Source organism: Physeter macrocephalus, chromosome 18, assembly GCF_002837175.3.
Source record: "Physeter macrocephalus isolate SW-GA chromosome 18, ASM283717v5, whole genome shotgun sequence".
NCBI lineage: Eukaryota > Metazoa > Chordata > Mammalia > Artiodactyla > Physeteridae > Physeter > Physeter macrocephalus.
The window spans coordinates 58872135-58890068 of NC_041231.1; the positions used below are offsets into that span (position 1 = coordinate 58872135).

At 39.2% G+C, this 17934-nt stretch overlaps 1 protein-coding gene across 6 annotated transcripts in view; it reads right to left on the minus strand.

The window, feature by feature from the left end:
- The window catches only part of RBMS3 (RNA binding motif single stranded interacting protein 3), a 752917-nt gene that overhangs the window by 578366 nt on the left and 156617 nt on the right, over window positions 1-17934 (minus strand). For 4 of the 6 annotated variants that reach the window (XM_055079737.1, XM_055079740.1, XM_055079738.1 and 1 more), the window contains exon 2: window positions 15560-15732. In XM_055079737.1, the coding sequence (XP_054935712.1) occupies window positions 15560-15732 (173 nt within the window). The remainder of the gene's footprint in view (window positions 1-15559; window positions 15733-17934) is intronic. The other 2 variants (XM_055079741.1, XM_055079739.1) reach the window with 1 other exon arrangement.

Consider the following 17934-nt stretch of genomic DNA (forward strand, 5'->3'; position numbering starts at 1 on the left):
CTTGTTTCTTAAGGTAGGATTGTATTGCTATAAACTTCCCTCTTAGAACTGCTTTTGCTGCACCCCATAGGTTTTGGTTCATCGTGTTTTCACTGTCATTTCTTTCTAGGTATTTTGTGATTCTCTCTTTGATTTCCTCAGTGATCTCTTGGTTATTTAGTAGTGTATTGTTTAGCCTCCATGTGTTTGTATTTTTTACAGATTTTTTCCTGTAATTGGTATCTAGTCTCATCGCATTGTGGTCAGAAGAGATACCTGATACAATTTCAATTTTCTTAAATTCACTTTGGATGATCTGTCCACTGGTGAAAGTGGGGTGTTAAAGTCCCCTACTATTATTGTGTTACTGTTGATTTCCCCTTTTATGGCTCTTAGCATTTGCCTGATGTATTGAGGTGCTCCTATGTTGGGTACATAAATAATTACAATTGTTATATCTTCTTCTTGGATTGATCCATTGATCATTATGTAGTGTCCTTCTTGGTCTCTTGTAATACTCTTAATGTTAAAGTTTATTTTGTCTGATATGAGAATTGCTACACCGGCTTTATTCTGATTTCCTTTTGCATGGAATATCTTTTTCCATCCCCTCACTTTCAGTCTATGTGTGTCCCTAGGTCTGATGTGGGTCTCTTGTAGACAGCGTGTATACAGGTCTTGTTTTTGTATCCATTCAGCCAATCTATGTCTTTTGGTTGGAGCATTTAATCCATTTACATTTAAGGTAATTATTGATATGTATGTTCCTATTACCATTTTCTTAATTGTTTTGGGTTTGTTATTGTAGGTGTTTTTTTCTCTTATGTTTGCTGCTTAGAGAAGTTTCTTTAGCATTTGTTGTAAAGCTGGTTTTGTGGCGCTGAATTCTCTTAGCTTTTGATTGTCTGTACAGGTTTCAATTTCTCCGTTGACTCTAAATGAGATCCTTGCTGGGTAGAGTCATCTTGGTTGAAGGTTTTTCCCTTTCATCATTTTAAATATGTCCTGCCACTCCCTTCTGGCTTGCAGAGTTTTTGCTGAAAGATCAGCTGTTAACCTTATGGGGAGTCCCTTTTTGTTATTTGTTGCTTTTCCCTTGCTGGTTTTAATATTTTTTCTTTGTATTTAATTTTTGATAGTTTGATTAATATGTGTCTTGGCGTGTTTCTCCTTGGATTTATACTGTATGGGACTTTCTGTGCTTCCTGCACTTGATTGACTATTTCCTTTCCCATATTAGGGAAGTTTTCAACTATTATCTCTTCAAATAATTTCTCAGTCCCTTTCTTTTTCTCTTCTTTTTCTGGGACCCCTATAATTTGAATGTTGGTGCATTTAATGTTGTCCCAGAGGTCTCTGAGATGTCCCCAATTCTTTTCATTCTTTTTTTTAGAATTCTGCTCTGCAGTAGTTATTTCCCCTATTTTATCTTCCGGGTTACTTATCCATTCTTCTTCCTCAGTTATTCTGCTATTGATTCCTTCTAGAGAATTTTTAATTTCATTTATTGTGTTGTTCATCATTGTTTGTTTGCTCTGTGTTCTGCTGGATGAGACTGGATCTTGTCTTTCTGGTGGGCAAGACCATGTCCGGTGGTGTGTTTTGGGGTGTCTGTGAACTTATGATTTTAGGCTGCTTCTCTGCTAATGGGTGGGGTTGTGTTCCTGTGTTGCTAGTTGTTTGGCATAGGGTGTGCCACAGTGTAGCTTGCTGGTTTTTGAGTGGAGCTGGGTCTTAGTGTTGAGATGGAGATCTCTGGTAGAGTTTTCGCCATTTGATATTATGTGGGGCCAGGAGGTCTCTGGTGGACCAATGTCCAGAACTCGCCTCTCTCACCTCAGAGGCTCAGGCCTGACACCCAGCCGGAGCACCAAGACCCTGTCAGCCACATAGCTTTTCTTGTTCCTTGATCTATGTAAATTCGGTCAGATATGAAGCCCCAATCAATTAACTGAAGCCAGGTACTTCCTTGTTTCCTGCTTCCAGTAGTTCAACTTTAAATGCAGTGGCTAAGAAAAAACCCTACTTCCTGTATCTCGCATTATAAACTCAAAGTCTACCCTGAAACAAGTTTTATGATTAAATGCAATAAAATCATTTTTATATCACTGATGCATTAAGGCTTTATTCAATCAATAAATATTTATTAGTTACCACTTAAATACTGGAAACTGTACTATGCACCAGGAGTGAAAAAACGAGCAAGATAAATCTACTGACATCAAAGGCTTATAGTGAAAGAAGGTAAGGGGAAAATGAGAAAGAGTTACAGAGACAGAAATAGAGATAGAGATAAAGAAAGATAAAGAGAGAATAACCAGAAGATCAGTGGAGAAAATGACTATCTAGGTATAGTTCAAGCACAAAGGAGAGAGAGGCATTTTCACTTGGAAGCACTGTCAAGTGATGACCCTAAAGAAAGGCCCACCAAATGGCTTTCAGCTTTTACCCCATAAAAAGATAGCCCTGGTCAAGCTTGCCAATGACCTTGGCAATGCCAAAACCAAATGTAACTTCTCTATTTCTCTTTCTTCTACATTTCTTAACTTTTCAACAGTATTCCACACCCGCAATCATTCTGGCTTCTTGAGATACTGTCTTTTCCAAGCTTCTATAATATCAGTCTCTTGCTTTCCTGATTTCCTCTATCTCATTGGTTCCTTTATAAACTCCTTTCTTGGCTTCTCCTCCTCTCAGAATGTTGAGTTTATGACCACTTTTCTTTTCATGCTTTGTGCACACCCTATGTATGAATCATGGTTAAGAGAGGGCATTCAAACCACACTCCTTATTTTAAATCCTGGACTTGCCAATTACCACCTGTAATTTCCCCACCTTGGGAAAGTCACTTAACTTCTTTGTGTCATTTTTTGTTACCTCTAAAATAGGGGTTATCATGAAGTATAAACGAATTAACACAGGTGATATGAAGTACTTAACATGTAAAATACTTAGAATAATATCTAACACGTATTAGGCATGATAGTATTATCAGTACAATGTGTTTAAATGCTATTTATAATGCTTAGGACTTGCATTCTGTATCTTTTACTCTAACCTCTGCTTTGAAAACTAGTCATATATTAAGCTATGAACTTGTATCTCATTTTAGATGTCTAATAGCATCTGAAAAATAACAAAACTAAGAAGAACACTTGATTTCTCTCCACTCAAAATTGTTCCTTCCACAATCCTCCCCATTGTATTAAGTGACTCTATACCTGGATGCTAAAGCCAAAACCTAAGAATTATCCCTAATTTCTCTTTCCCTTAGCCCTCCTGCCAGATCCAATTCATCAGTAACTTCTATCAAAACTCTCTCCAAAATATACTGTGAAGCCATTCCATCTAACCTCCTCCACCACTATGATCCTAATCCAAGCCATCACCATCTCCTTCCTGGAATCCACAATGGCATCTTTGCTCATTTACTTGCTTCTTCTCTCACACTCCCTAAAACCCATTCTTTACAGAGTAGTCAAAATAACTTTTCTAAAAAAAGTAAATTTGGATAAAATCCAATCTCCATGCTCCGACTTAGAAAACTCTATTGATTTGGCCCTGGTATACTTTCTTTTACTTCATCTTTTACCACCCCCAACTCCCCTAGTCACTATTCTTTTGCAATTCCACCCTTCTTTATGTTACTTGAAAACACAGAGCTCATTTCCACCTTTGGGATTTTGTACAAGCTCCCACATTTATCTGTAATGCCATTCTTTTTGTTTGGTCTGGTGGGTTTTTACCTTGCTCCTTCATCTGCTGTGTATTTCTCTGTCTTCTCATTTTGCTTAACTTACAGTGTTTGGGGTCTCCTTTTCGCAGGCTACAGGTTTGTAGTTCCCCTTGTTTTTGGTGTCTGCCCCCAGTGGGTAAGGTTGGTTCAGTGGGTTGTGTAGGCTTCCTGGTGGAGGGGACTGGTGCCTGTGTTCTGCTGGATGAGACTGGATCTTGTCTTTCTGGTGGGCAAGACCATGTCCGGTGGTGTGTTTTGGGGTGTCTGTGAACTTATGATTTTAGGCAGCTTCTCTGCTAATGGGTGGGGTTGTGTTCCTGTGTTGCTAGTTGTTTGGCATAGGGTGTGCCACAGTGTAGCTTGCTGGTTTTTGAGTGGAGCTGGGTCTTAGTGTTGAGATGGAGATCTCTGGTAGAGTTTTCGCCATTTGATATTATGTGGGGCCAGGAGGTCTCTGGTGGACCAATGTCCAGAACTCGCCTCTCTCACCTCAGAGGCTCAGGCCTGACACCCAGCCGGAGCACCAAGACCCTGTCAGCCACATAGCTTTTCTTGTTCCTTGATCTATGTAAATTCGGTCAGATATGAAGCCCCAATCAATTAACTGAAGCCAGGTACTTCCTTGTTTCCTGCTTCCAGTAGTTCAACTTTAAATGCAGTGGCTAAGAAAAAACCCTACTTCCTGTATCTCGCATTATAAACTCAAAGTCTACCCTGAAACAAGTTTTATGATTAAATGCAATAAAATCATTTTTATATCACTGATGCATTAAGGCTTTATTCAATCAATAAATATTTATTAGTTACCACTTAAATACTGGAAACTGTACTATGCACCAGGAGTGAAAAAACGAGCAAGATAAATCTACTGACATCAAAGGCTTATAGTGAAAGAAGGTAAGGGGAAAATGAGAAAGAGTTACAGAGACAGAAATAGAGATAGAGATAAAGAAAGATAAAGAGAGAATAACCAGAAGATCAGTGGAGAAAATGACTATCTAGGTATAGTTCAAGCACAAAGGAGAGAGAGGCATTTTCACTTGGAAGCACTGTCAAGTGATGACCCTAAAGAAAGGCCCACCAAATGGCTTTCAGCTTTTACCCCATAAAAAGATAGCCCTGGTCAAGCTTGCCAATGACCTTGGCAATGCCAAAACCAAATGTAACTTCTCTATTTCTCTTTCTTCTACATTTCTTAACTTTTCAACAGTATTCCACACCCGCAATCATTCTGGCTTCTTGAGATACTGTCTTTTCCAAGCTTCTATAATATCAGTCTCTTGCTTTCCTGATTTCCTCTATCTCATTGGTTCCTTTATAAACTCCTTTCTTGGCTTCTCCTCCTCTCAGAATGTTGAGTTTATGACCACTTTTCTTTTCATGCTTTGTGCACACCCTATGTATGAATCATGGTTAAGAGAGGGCATTCAAACCACACTCCTTATTTTAAATCCTGGACTTGCCAATTACCACCTGTAATTTCCCCACCTTGGGAAAGTCACTTAACTTCTTTGTGTCATTTTTTGTTACCTCTAAAATAGGGGTTATCATGAAGTATAAACGAATTAACACAGGTGATATGAAGTACTTAACATGTAAAATACTTAGAATAATATCTAACACGTATTAGGCATGATAGTATTATCAGTACAATGTGTTTAAATGCTATTTATAATGCTTAGGACTTGCATTCTGTATCTTTTACTCTAACCTCTGCTTTGAAAACTAGTCATATATTAAGCTATGAACTTGTATCTCATTTTAGATGTCTAATAGCATCTGAAAAATAACAAAACTAAGAAGAACACTTGATTTCTCTCCACTCAAAATTGTTCCTTCCACAATCCTCCCCATTGTATTAAGTGACTCTATACCTGGATGCTAAAGCCAAAACCTAAGAATTATCCCTAATTTCTCTTTCCCTTAGCCCTCCTGCCAGATCCAATTCATCAGTAACTTCTATCAAAACTCTCTCCAAAATATACTGTGAAGCCATTCCATCTAACCTCCTCCACCACTATGATCCTAATCCAAGCCATCACCATCTCCTTCCTGGAATCCACAATGGCATCTTTGCTCATTTACTTGCTTCTTCTCTCACACTCCCTAAAACCCATTCTTTACAGAGTAGTCAAAATAACTTTTCTAAAAAAAGTAAATTTGGATAAAATCCAATCTCCATGCTCCGACTTAGAAAACTCTATTGATTTGGCCCTGGTATACTTTCTTTTACTTCATCTTTTACCACCCCCAACTCCCCTAGTCACTATTCTTTTGCAATTCCACCCTTCTTTATGTTACTTGAAAACACAGAGCTCATTTCCACCTTTGGGATTTTGTACAAGCTCCCACATTTATCTGTAATGCCATTCTTCCTGAATATCATACGTCTGGTTGCTTCTTGAAATTGACATCTCACCTCAAAGAGGTTCCTCAGTTCCTAGTAACCTGCCTGTCATTACTTACAACCTTCTTTTCATGGTTTTTCAACCTCCTTTCCATGGCATATTCTGATGTTTTCGTCTTTATTCATTCATTCTTGTATTATCTCTTTGTATTAGAATGCAAGTTCTATGCAAAGACCTACCAGGTCTTCAGGTATCTGCAATGCTTGGCACATAGATGACATTCCATAAATACTTTGGAATTAAGAAGTAAATAAACTATGACCGTAGTGAAACAAAAGAGACCAGCAGTTGAAATCTATTTGCCTTGGAAACTATTTCTAGGTTGGTGAAAGGAGTGATCCTAAGATTATTTATTTGCATGACCAGATGGGTGATGCCGTCATTCAGAGAGGAGAACGTTGAAGAAGGGAAAAGTCTAGGAACAATCCTTTTTGGACAATGACTTTAATAGCTCTTGGGATACAAATTTGGAATTGTACAAGGAATAATGAGATACGGATCTAGGCCAAAAAAAAGTATACCTCCATGGGCTGGACATATAAATTTAATAATCATCAGAATAGCTGACATTTAAGTAGAGGAGAGCAGAGTTTATGGAGTGAGAAGAGAGGAGGTCTAAACTTTTAAATCATCAAAGTATTCAAGAGGCAGATAGTGGAGAAGCTGGAAGACAAAATCCTAGGAGGAGACCCAGGAAGGAGGAGTATGCCAGCCAAGGAGACTATAAGTTTCTAGGATAAAGGTGAAGTCAACAGGATCAAGTAACAGAGAGATCAAATAAAATAAGTACTAAAAACAGTCAGCTGTATTTAGCAATTAGAAGGTCATGAGCAAATTGAAAACCAAGATGCCATCTGAACTTGCCAGAGTCCTGCCCTTGAATTCCAAGTCCCTCAAATTTTCAAGCACTATCAAAATATCTGTCTGGAATTTCACCTCTCCCAGACCTCTAAGACTTGATTTGGCACCTCCAACATTTTTGTGCTGCCACCAACATAGTAACCTAAGTTAACTGGTGCTTTCAATGGTTTAATCATTGTTTTTTCTCTTCTCTATCTGTAGAATAAATAAGAAGAAAGTATTATCAGCTATCTGCAATTTAAATAAATATATTTTCAAATAAATCTCAAAAATTCAGCAGAATCTTCTTCATCCAAAGTAATTAAAACAATAGTGAATGGATAGTCAATGAATCAGTGGGACAATAATTTCCAGGATGCCCCCAAAATGCTGGAAAATGCTGATTTCTTTTTAAGATTCAGTAGACTTACGTTTAGCAGACTATGGGGCAGCAAGAAAAAGTAAATATATATAGAAGTTTAATAACGCGAGTCAAAAATAGGAAGAATTTATTGCTTAATTATCAATTAAATGCAAACATTATTAAAAGCTGAAATGCTGAAGAAATGTTTGACTTATGAAAATTATGTGAAGGAGAGTATATTCTTTAAAGCACTTTTAGGTACCTATTCCAGACCTTGAATTTTCATGTGCCTAATTTAAAATTCCCATTTTGTCATCAAAATCCAACTAATCCTCCAATTACCTTAATAGAATTTTTTATATAAATTTATTTATATTTTATTTATTTATTTTTGGCTGCATTGGGTCTTCGTTGCTGTGCATGGGCTTTCTCTAGTTGCTGCAAGCAGGGGCTACTCTTTGTTGCGGCACGCGTGCTTCTCATCCCAGTGACTTCTCTCATTGCAAAGCACGGGCTCTAGGTGTGCGGGCTTCTGTAGTTGTGGCACACGGGCTCAGTAGTTGTGGCTCATGGGCTCTAGAGCGCAGGCTCAGTAGTTGTGGCGCACAGGCTTAGTTGTTCCGCAGCATGTGGGATCTTCCTCACCCAGGGATCAAACCCGTGTCCCCTGCATTGGCAGGCGGATTCTTAACCACTGCGCCACCAGGGAAGTCCCTAGAATTTATTTTTAAGTCTCTTGGTTTAACTGAAAGTAAATTGGTAGGTCCTATGAAATTTCTAGATCCTCCAAAAGTCAGAGTAAGGAAGTTAAAACAGAGGATTCACTTATGTTTTGCGGTTAGTGTGGCATTATTTACTCCAATGATTCTCAAGCTTTGTTACATATAGAATTGCCTAAGCAGGCTTTTAAAAATCTTAGTGTCTAAGTTGACCCCATACTAGATAAATCAGAATCCCTGGGGGGTGAGACCCAGGCATCAGTATTTTTTAAACCTCTTCAAGGATTCTCCTGGACAGCCATGGATTTGAGAACTCAGGACTTATGCTACCCTTCTCATTAAATGAATGTTTTAGTGGTTATGAATAAGGGCTTTGAAGTCAGAGCTGGATTTGGAATCCTGGTGGCTGTACAGACTTGGACAAACCCCTTAATATGTTTGAGACTCAGTTTACTCAACTATTACTCAGTAATTTTTGTTCCCACTCTGTAGGGTTGTTTTGAGCATTAAATAAGGTAATATAAAAACTCAGCAGAGCACATGGTATATAATGCACAATAAATGTTAATAATCTATATAAATATAACTGTGTTATTAATGATAATTATTTATGAATTACAAACCAAATACTCTGTGTGGTTTCTAATACATACTTCGCAAATATAACTGTACTTAAACCTGAATTATTATATGTAACAAAGTATCACATCTATGCTGACTCACTGAATTCAGGCAACCAATTTGGGCTTAGAAGCACTCTCTCATCTAAATGACACAAAGGCAGAGTTCAAAGAGCCTCAAATTCACCTCCTCCTCATACCTGCCACCACACGGATATACATGATACCTCCAAAGCAGCTGCATCATTTGAGCCTGACTTGCAGGTGAAAACTACTCAAAAATTTCCTCAGGTTTTATTAGAGGGAATTTTTAAATCTTCGTTGACATGGGAAGAAAGAACTCAAAAATAATTCCAGTCACATTTTTTTCTTATTTATTCTGTTCCTCTGGAGTGTGTGACGACTTGTTTTCCTTTAGTTGTATCTGAACAGTTTGACATATTACTGTGACAAGGTTACTTTTTAAATTGATAAAAGGTTTGCTTGTGTCAGTGCATTTGTCAAAACTGTCTGACACCATGTATAATGGACTCTGCACTCAGAGCCCGGATGGCACTTGAGTCTCCTCTTACTATTCTGCGTTCAGCCCACAACTAACCAGACATCCAGCAGGGTTGGGTCAAAGTCGGGGAGATGAGCGTGGGTACAAACACTCCTACTTTGTTCCCCTGGCTTTTCACTGTGGGAGCTTCTCCTCTCTCCTTAAATGTTAAAGTGACATTTACAGCTTCCTTTTAAAGGAAGTGATGCTAGGATGTCAGGGCCTGAGCCAGGAAAACATTTACCCAGAAAAATGAAGCCTGGGGCAACTGACTTCCTGGTCTTCCGGTGATGATTGGAAGTATGTGTGCACCTACCCTAGGGTTCCCCTGTTTTTCCTTTATTCTCCTTAAAGCGGCCTTGTCAGCAGCGCATTCACTTTATAACAGAACAATTCACTCTGTACCTGCATGGTGCTGGCCTTAATTCCAGATTAATCACTTGGAAGTGAGGGCAATCTGGCCGGGGCTTTCTGAAAGCATTATATTAATTAAAATGTATAAGTTATGAGAATGGTTAGATAAAAGGTAGATTGTAGAAAACATAAACACATTAATGATTTTATTTTCCATTAAAAATTCTGTCCATTATGTTAAATACGTGCCTTTACTTTCCAAGACTAATCTCAATGTGTTTCAAGGGGATGTTTAGAATCACATAATAGAGGTTATCAATTTCTCTGAGGTAGGAAACAGAGCTTAATATGTGAAAAATCATTACACCACCAAAATTTTATTTGGTCCAAAGAAGTTGCAATGCTCTCTCTCTCTCTCTTTGTTAAGCCAAATTTATCTTCCCTCACTTCCATATCCCCCTTTTGAGATATGCATAAATGGTGCATAACTCAAGTATTCCACCCAGAGTCTCCAACTGATAACCCATTTTATGGATATAATTGTATAATCAATTGGATTTTCAGTTTTCACTATATTAGCCTTGCATGTTTTAAATACTGCAGCCACTAAATATTTAACAGTATATTGATGACCCATTCATGACAGGGTAAGAAAAAGAAATTAACTAAAAATAACTAATTTGGGTCCTCTTTTGTGCTACTTTGTTGTCTCTTTTGGAGTTCGTTTGGTTAATTGTCTCTAACGTCCTTGTTTTTTAATAGAAAAACAAATGCGTATGAAAAAAGACATCTTTCACCACACATAATTGTTCCCCCACCACAAATATTAATTCTCACACCCTCTTCTCTGACCATTAGTTATTCTGCTTCCGGCTCGCTCTTCAACTGTCCTGCTCTGTTCCTTGATCTTGTAAGGTCTTTTCTACTTGGCAGTCGGAATTATCTTTCTGAAACAAAAATCTGGCTCTGTCACCTTCCCGTTTGTTACAATTCAATGATTTCCTTCATTGAAACAAAGCTCCTAACGTGACATACAAAGGGATCACCATACCCCCTCCATGTTTCCAGGTCATGTTGCCCCAGGCTCCACCCCCTCTCTCTGCTATAACAACTTGACCCTTCCTCAGCCCCTTGTCTTTGCCATGTTCCCTCCAGCCATTGGTTCTGCACACATGGAGTTACTTTCTGCCTAGAATGCTCTTCCCTTCCTTCCTCATTTAGTTAAACCTACTCCTACTCCTTCTGATCTTAGCTCAGAGATTCCTTTGCCCATTGCCTTAACAAGGTCTCATCCCATGTTACAAATCCTCTTATTTTCATGCTCCTCTCTTTTTTTTTGCATTTGTAGTTGCAATTTTATATCGAATCACACGATCATTTCATTGATTTCCATTTTCCCTATCAAAATATAATCTGGGCTTCCCTGGTGGCGCAGTGGTTGAGAGTCCGCCTGCCGATGCAGGGGACACGGGTTCGTGCCCCGGTCCGGGAGGATCCCACATGCCGCGGAGCGGCTGGGCCCGTAAGCCATGGCCTCTGAGCCTGCGCGTCCGGAGCCTGTGCTCCGCAACGGGAGAGGCCACAACAGTGAGAGGCCCGCGTAACGCAAAAAAAAAAAAAAAAAAAAAAAAAAAAAAAAATATATATATATATATATATATAAAATCTCTGCTAAAGCAAGACCTTTATCTAAATGTACTCACCACTGAATCTTTAGCACACTATCTGGCATGCAACATAGATGCTCTGTGAAAATTTCTTGAATGAGAACACAAAGTTCCTTGAAATTTTTCAAGATAAAGACATTACAAGGTCTTGTTTGCAGGGCAGAAATAGAGACACAGATGTAGAGAACAAATGTATGGACACCAAGGCGGGAAAGTGGCGGGGGGAGGTGGTGGTGGTGGTATAAATTGGGAGACTGGGATTGACATATATCACTAATATGTATAAAATGGATAACTAATAAGAACCTGCTGCATAAAAAAATAAATAAAATAAAATTTAAAAAAAGACATTACAAGGTCTTTAACACTAGTATTTCCTACAAGACACACAATGCCATGTATTCATCCAAAACATAGGTATAACTAGAGAGATTTTCCATAGAGTAAAATCATTCTTCATGTCTATTCTTTAGTCTTGCCTTCTTTCCTTGACTTTACTTGTGATCCAACCATAGGAGCTTTGATGATAAATGTGAATGGAATCCCTTAATAAGAATTTGCTTTCAGATAATACATTGAGAAATAATGCAATTTCTTTCCTTTAATATCATTTTCTTGCTGTTCATTAGTATTCACATGGATATTGTATTCTAATGCCAGATAATTTGCTATGTCTGTGCCTTTTTAATATATCTCTGTTTTCTATTATTTTATTACTATGGATATTAGCAAATATTGCATTTCTTATAATATAAGGGAATAGTAACTCTGAAAGTTCTTATAATTTCACAGGAATAACCATGGAAAATTGATCCTGATGGCAAGATAATTGAAACCTACAAATATTATCTGTTTTGTAGGTAACATTATTTTAAAGTGTTGGATGAGTCATAGGAATGCAAGATGATTTGAATCTTTAGAAGAATGCTAATTTAAAAGAGCAAGGAGCCCTCTAAGACATCACCACTACAAGAGAGGAAACCAGGATTTTACAAAGGACTTACAATGGTCTCTAACAAAGGCGTCCCTAGCTCTCAGGTCATATTCATGCAGCTGAGTCAGCTCAGGCAGTGGCCCTGCCAACACTGTAAAAGGGGATTGGTGAAAGGTGACCAGAGTAGGTTTTACTGCTAAATAGTGAGGGCCTCAATGAACTATCAGACTTTTAAAGTAAAAAATATTTAAAAGATTATCAAGTATAAACAAATTATTTTATACATGGGGAAAACCAAAATTAAGAGGGGACAAGTCACTTGTCTAGCGCCACATACCCAGTTGATGGCACAGCCAGGAGTGAAACCCCAAACTCTCAGCGCATGGCTATTTCCTCTACATTATGCTGCCCGGTCACATAGTTCTCTCAGTCTCCTGGAAAGCAAATCTCAGCAATAAACCTCAGGTCCAGACCACTTCAATAACTGAAGAACCCACAAACATTTTTACAATAACAATAACATGGGCCAGATCTTATTAGCCAGCAAAAATTAATATGAACAAGTAACCACTACCCTCTGTGCCCTTGGCATTCTTTAAATTTCTCAAATAAACACAAACAAAACATTTTTTTCCCTCAAACATAATGTTCTTGTGCCACTAAATCTCTTTCCTGAGTTAAAAATGCCAATGCAGACTTTAGGTAACCCTTTCCATTTATAAATTTCTGGCAATATTCTTTGCAGAAATGGACACTGATACAGAAATTCATAGTATAATGCTACATCAGTGGTATGTTCATAAACCAGCTCTCAAAAAACAAAACTACATAGAATTTTAAAAGCCCTCATTTATAGGGCTTGCTGATTCCTGTGATATAAATACTCCCACCATGGCCGATTTCAAGATACTGAGTCTGTAACCAATCACTCAAGAATTCCTGAATATTTAACCATTGGCTCTGGTGCCTCAGTCAGAGGCAGCTGCAGTACACCACTGGTACTACAGGAAACCTAGAAATAATCAAACCCAGACCACTCTTTTATACCAGGAGACGGAGGCTCAAATGATTTGCCGCAAGATCACACGGTGGCCAAGCAGGTTATAACACACCACCTCAAATACCTTCACATATTTAGTGAGACTTTCTGCGTTAGGAATAGTCAGTGGACTTTATATTAATGTAGAGATATGTGGATGAAAAAGGTCACCTGCTACATCAGTAAACAAAGGAGGTTGCGGACACCAAGCCATCAGCCACTGAAGCCACCCTGTGCATCCTGAGGAGATTCAGGATGAAGAAAAGCAGGATACTGGCCCTAGATAGTTAAGGTGCATCTCCAAGGGATGATTTCAATGAGTCCAGACTCTTGAATCTGCCCATACACAGAAAAACATTAAATTCCTTAACTTGAGATGCCTGGTTTTCCTAATTAACAGTAATCTTTTGATGTTTCAACTACCTGGTCTTTGTTGCAAAAACTCCTGTATCTCCTGGTTCCTCCTTTACCTCTTCAGAACTGTCCCTCAGAGCTGTCTGAGAAGCTGCCTCCCAGGCTTAAGCCCTCAGCAAGTCTGCCCAATAAAACATAATTCTCAACTTTTAGGTTGTGCCTTTTTTATTTTTTTTTAAAGAAGTATTTCTCAAAAAACCAGCAGCATCATGACACCACCAGGGAACCTGCTGAAATTTACATTCTCCGGCTCCACCCCAGACCTAGTGAATTCGCAATCTCAGGGGCCCAGAAATCTGTGTTTCAAAAAGCTCTCTGAGTAGTAGAGAGCAGTGGGAAAGAATCTTCCCTTAAAACCCACCAATATTTATGAATAAGATTCACACACAAAGATAATAGCTGGCCTTCTTTTTCACATCAGTATCCATTACAGGAGATTATTCATCTGAAGCTTCTAACATAAAGTCCGTCATCTTTCACATTTTCAAAGCCCTTACAGTGTTAGAATTTCCTAACACTAGCAAAAAAATTTAAAAATGTTGAGTGATTTACCTTCCAGTTCTCAACCTCAACATTTTATAGACCAAAACCTAACATATTTGTATATCTTAGCCCTGGCACCTTTCTTTCTTTTTTTTAAACTGCTCTCAAATAAATATTTCTTTTTCAATGTTCTGTCTTACCTCTTTCACAAATCAAGGCAGTTGATATGAGCAGGGTGCCCCTACCCTAGTCTATATACTGCCTTGTCAACTGATTATATAGTTATGTATTTGTGTTTTGTTTAATCTGCTACTTCCTGTTGTTTTGATATTTGTTCCCAATCTTCAAAACCAGAACAAAGGCAAATAAATACTATCTGCCTTGTTTTCCTCTTCCAATATTTTAGAGGTTGGAAAATTTACAAAATAAATATCCTCTCAACCTTCTTATAAAAGCACTGCAAAACAGCAAAAGAAAAACTGAGTAATAGTTTCCCCCAACTTAAAAATACCCAACTAATGCACAGTCAAGTGACAAATAGCTGCACTGATACTACTTTGAAAATAATCAGACAGCAATCTAAAAATCCAGGCCTATGGTTCTTAATTTGTTATCCACTATTCATTTAATTTGGAGGGTAAACTTAAATATGTTTAATTGATTTGCACAGAAATAAAGAGAGTTAATAACATAAGTGTTGGTAGATAGTAGATGAATGAAAACATTTTGGCAGGGCATTTAATCACTACCCTATTTCCTGGGAAATATAAAACTAGGTGAGTGCAGTTCTTGGCTTTGGTGGGAATAGCTTCACTGGACTTGGAAATAGATGTTTTCAAGGGAACAAAAGGATTAGCCTTCTAATTTTCCAATTACCTGGCACCGGCTGAACATACATTTACCAAGCAAGAGCTGACCAGAAGAGCTTTGCAACACAGCAGGTGACCATCCTGAAATCTACCACTTCTGAGTTTTTGCGCTCCCCATCACTAATACCTCTCCAAAAAAAGAGCACAGTTTCTTTCATGAGATTCATCATTGATTCCACCAACCACAGGTGTGAGAACCTACCAGCCACAAGGTGTGAGAACCTACCAACCACAGGTGTGAGAACCCACCAACCACAGGTGTGAGAACCTACCAGCCACAAGGTGTGGGAACCCACCAGCCACAAGGTGTGAGGACCCAACTCCATGACTGCTCTTCATCTTCCTGGTCAATACATGCACATCAGCCAGCATCCCTATGTCTCTCTGTTCAAGAACCTTCTCTTTCAAAGCAAAAGGCAAACAAACTCCATTCCCAAAATAAGCTGGACTCAGATCTTAAATTTAAGTCCCATTTCTAAAGCAGAGTCTTCCTCACTGGGTACATTGGGTGCAAAACCCACAACCCAATATGGACGAGCCCACGTGGGCAAGGATGAGGTTGGAAACGGCGCAGAGGGCGGGGGGCACTTACGGTTGGCACAGCTTGATTAGGTCCTGGTCAGTGGTGCCTGGCGGGAGGCCTCGAATGTACAGGTTGGTTTTACTCAACTGTTCCCCGCTGCTGTTGCTGCTGCTGTGGTTGCTGCTGCTGTTTGTGCTGGGGCTGGGAGGAGCCATGGGGTGGGGAGCTGGTGCATAGGACTGCTGGAAACAGAAAAGGCTGTTACTGGAAAAACAAAGCCAGCAACCTATTCCCAGGCCAGCAGAGCAACTCGAAAGCAATGCAAGTTTCTCAGCCTCTCCAATCCACACATGCACACTCGTGTTCCTGTCCCTACTCTGGGGTACTTCTGAGAACATCACTTGCTCTCCCCCCATCTGGCCCTGCATTTGGATCAGCCTAGCACAGTTCTCTCCTGGGTGCACTGAAGCTCTGGCCCAGCTCACCTGTGACAGCCAAGCATCTTTGCCTTGCCTCTACTCCGTCCTCCCTCCTTTTCTCCAAAGAAACTTCCTCATATTGCTTTCCTCACCATTACTCTCCAGTGTGATCACTCTATAAATAGCGATGCTATGAATGAACCAATGAGTGCATGACTCCATCTTATCGCGTTCTCCCATTCCCAAATCTGCTCCTTCATGGTGAATGCCCTTTATCTGCAAACTGAGCTACTATTCTCTCCTCTTTGAATCACTCTGATTGAAAGTCTCAGCTGAGGCACTACTGACATACCAGACAGGATAATTCTTTGTCGCCGGGGCTATTCTGTTCATTGTAGGCTGGTGGCAGCATCCTTGGCCTATACCCACCAGATTCTAGTAGCACCCACCCTCCAGTTGTGGGACTAAAAATGTGTCCACACACTGCCAAGTGTCCCCTAGGGTGGGGAACTCTCTCCCAGTAAAGAACCATTGGTCTAACCTGTCACACTGTGTTATTACAAAATGTAAATGATAAGATGACCCCCAGTGACTTGGAGTATGCAATGTGAGGATCTTTATAATTATACATGCCAGAATTAGGAGATATATTACACTTTATCCTTTATTTCCTTTTCATACAGGCATATCTTCAAAAGTTCTAAAATTACACTGACTGTCTGGGTTTGAGTGCGTGATGTGTTTATTATTGGCTGTGTGATCTTTGGGGTGCCTGAACCTCTCTGAGATGCAGCATTCTCATTAATATGAGGAGGATAAAATTAGTACTCCCCTACATCAAAGGGTCTTTACAAAAACTCAATGAGTTAATGCAAACAAAATGGCTCCTGGACATAAGTAAGCGCACAATAAGAGTTAGCAATAACAAAAACACAAGAAATAATGATGATAATGGGAATTCCCTGGCGGTCCAGTGGTTAAGACTCCGTACTTCCACTGCAGGGGGCGTGGGTTCAATCCCTGGTTGGGGAACTAGGATCCTGCATACCATGCGGCACGGCCAAGAAATAATAATAATAATAATGATAATATTTGTGATTAATATCTGTCTTGCAAGTGATAGTAGTCTTTAAATCTATGCCAGGTTTTCTCAACTATAATCTAGAATGTTACGTAAATACACAGTGAATGCATCAATCATGATTCCAGTGGGGACACTGTGGCCGAGTTCTAACCTGAAGATTCATTAGCTGTTTTATCAGGGGTAGGAGGTAAGTACTTATCCAATAGCAAGTGGTTGCTTCGTAAACACTCAAGCTACATCCCACACAATAAAAACTGAGTGATCACAGCAGTTAGCTCATAAAGACAGGAGGCTGGGTCCAGTTTTGTTTCTTGCTATAATAATCCTTATTATACCATCCAGGATTTCAGATTTGCCCCAGTCCATATTCCCAACTGGCTATAATACAAGGCCTCTTGGATGCAATATGTGAAAATGTAACTCATCCCCTCTGGTCTCTTCTCTCCCATTCCCCACACAGCCACCCACCCATCACAAAGACCCATTGCTTTCCGTCTCACTGTCATTCTTGCAGCCTCCATGCTAGAAACTTTGGCGTTAGCTGCATTCAACCACTTATTCAGTATTACTTAATCTATGACCAACATTTTGAACGTACAATTTGAAAATGAATTACACGGGAGAATACCTTCCATTCTCAATACTTGAATAAAATAACGGGTATTCATTGCCTTTTGGAATGTCATATCTGCATAAAGCTGAATAAAGTTTCTTGGCTGAGATTTAAAAATATTCTTTCTTGACCTACAAATTCTACTTCGCTCCTCCGACACCCCAGAACACTTAAGCTCTACCTCTTTACAAGTCCTGCACTTAGTAGGTGTTCAATACGACCTTGCTGAAGCAGTGTCCTGGTCTGTGTATCTCACAACAGAACAGATGGGATTTATCTTTGACTTCCCTCCTGTGTGTTATTCTTTTAAATTTCCCAGGGCTTTTTT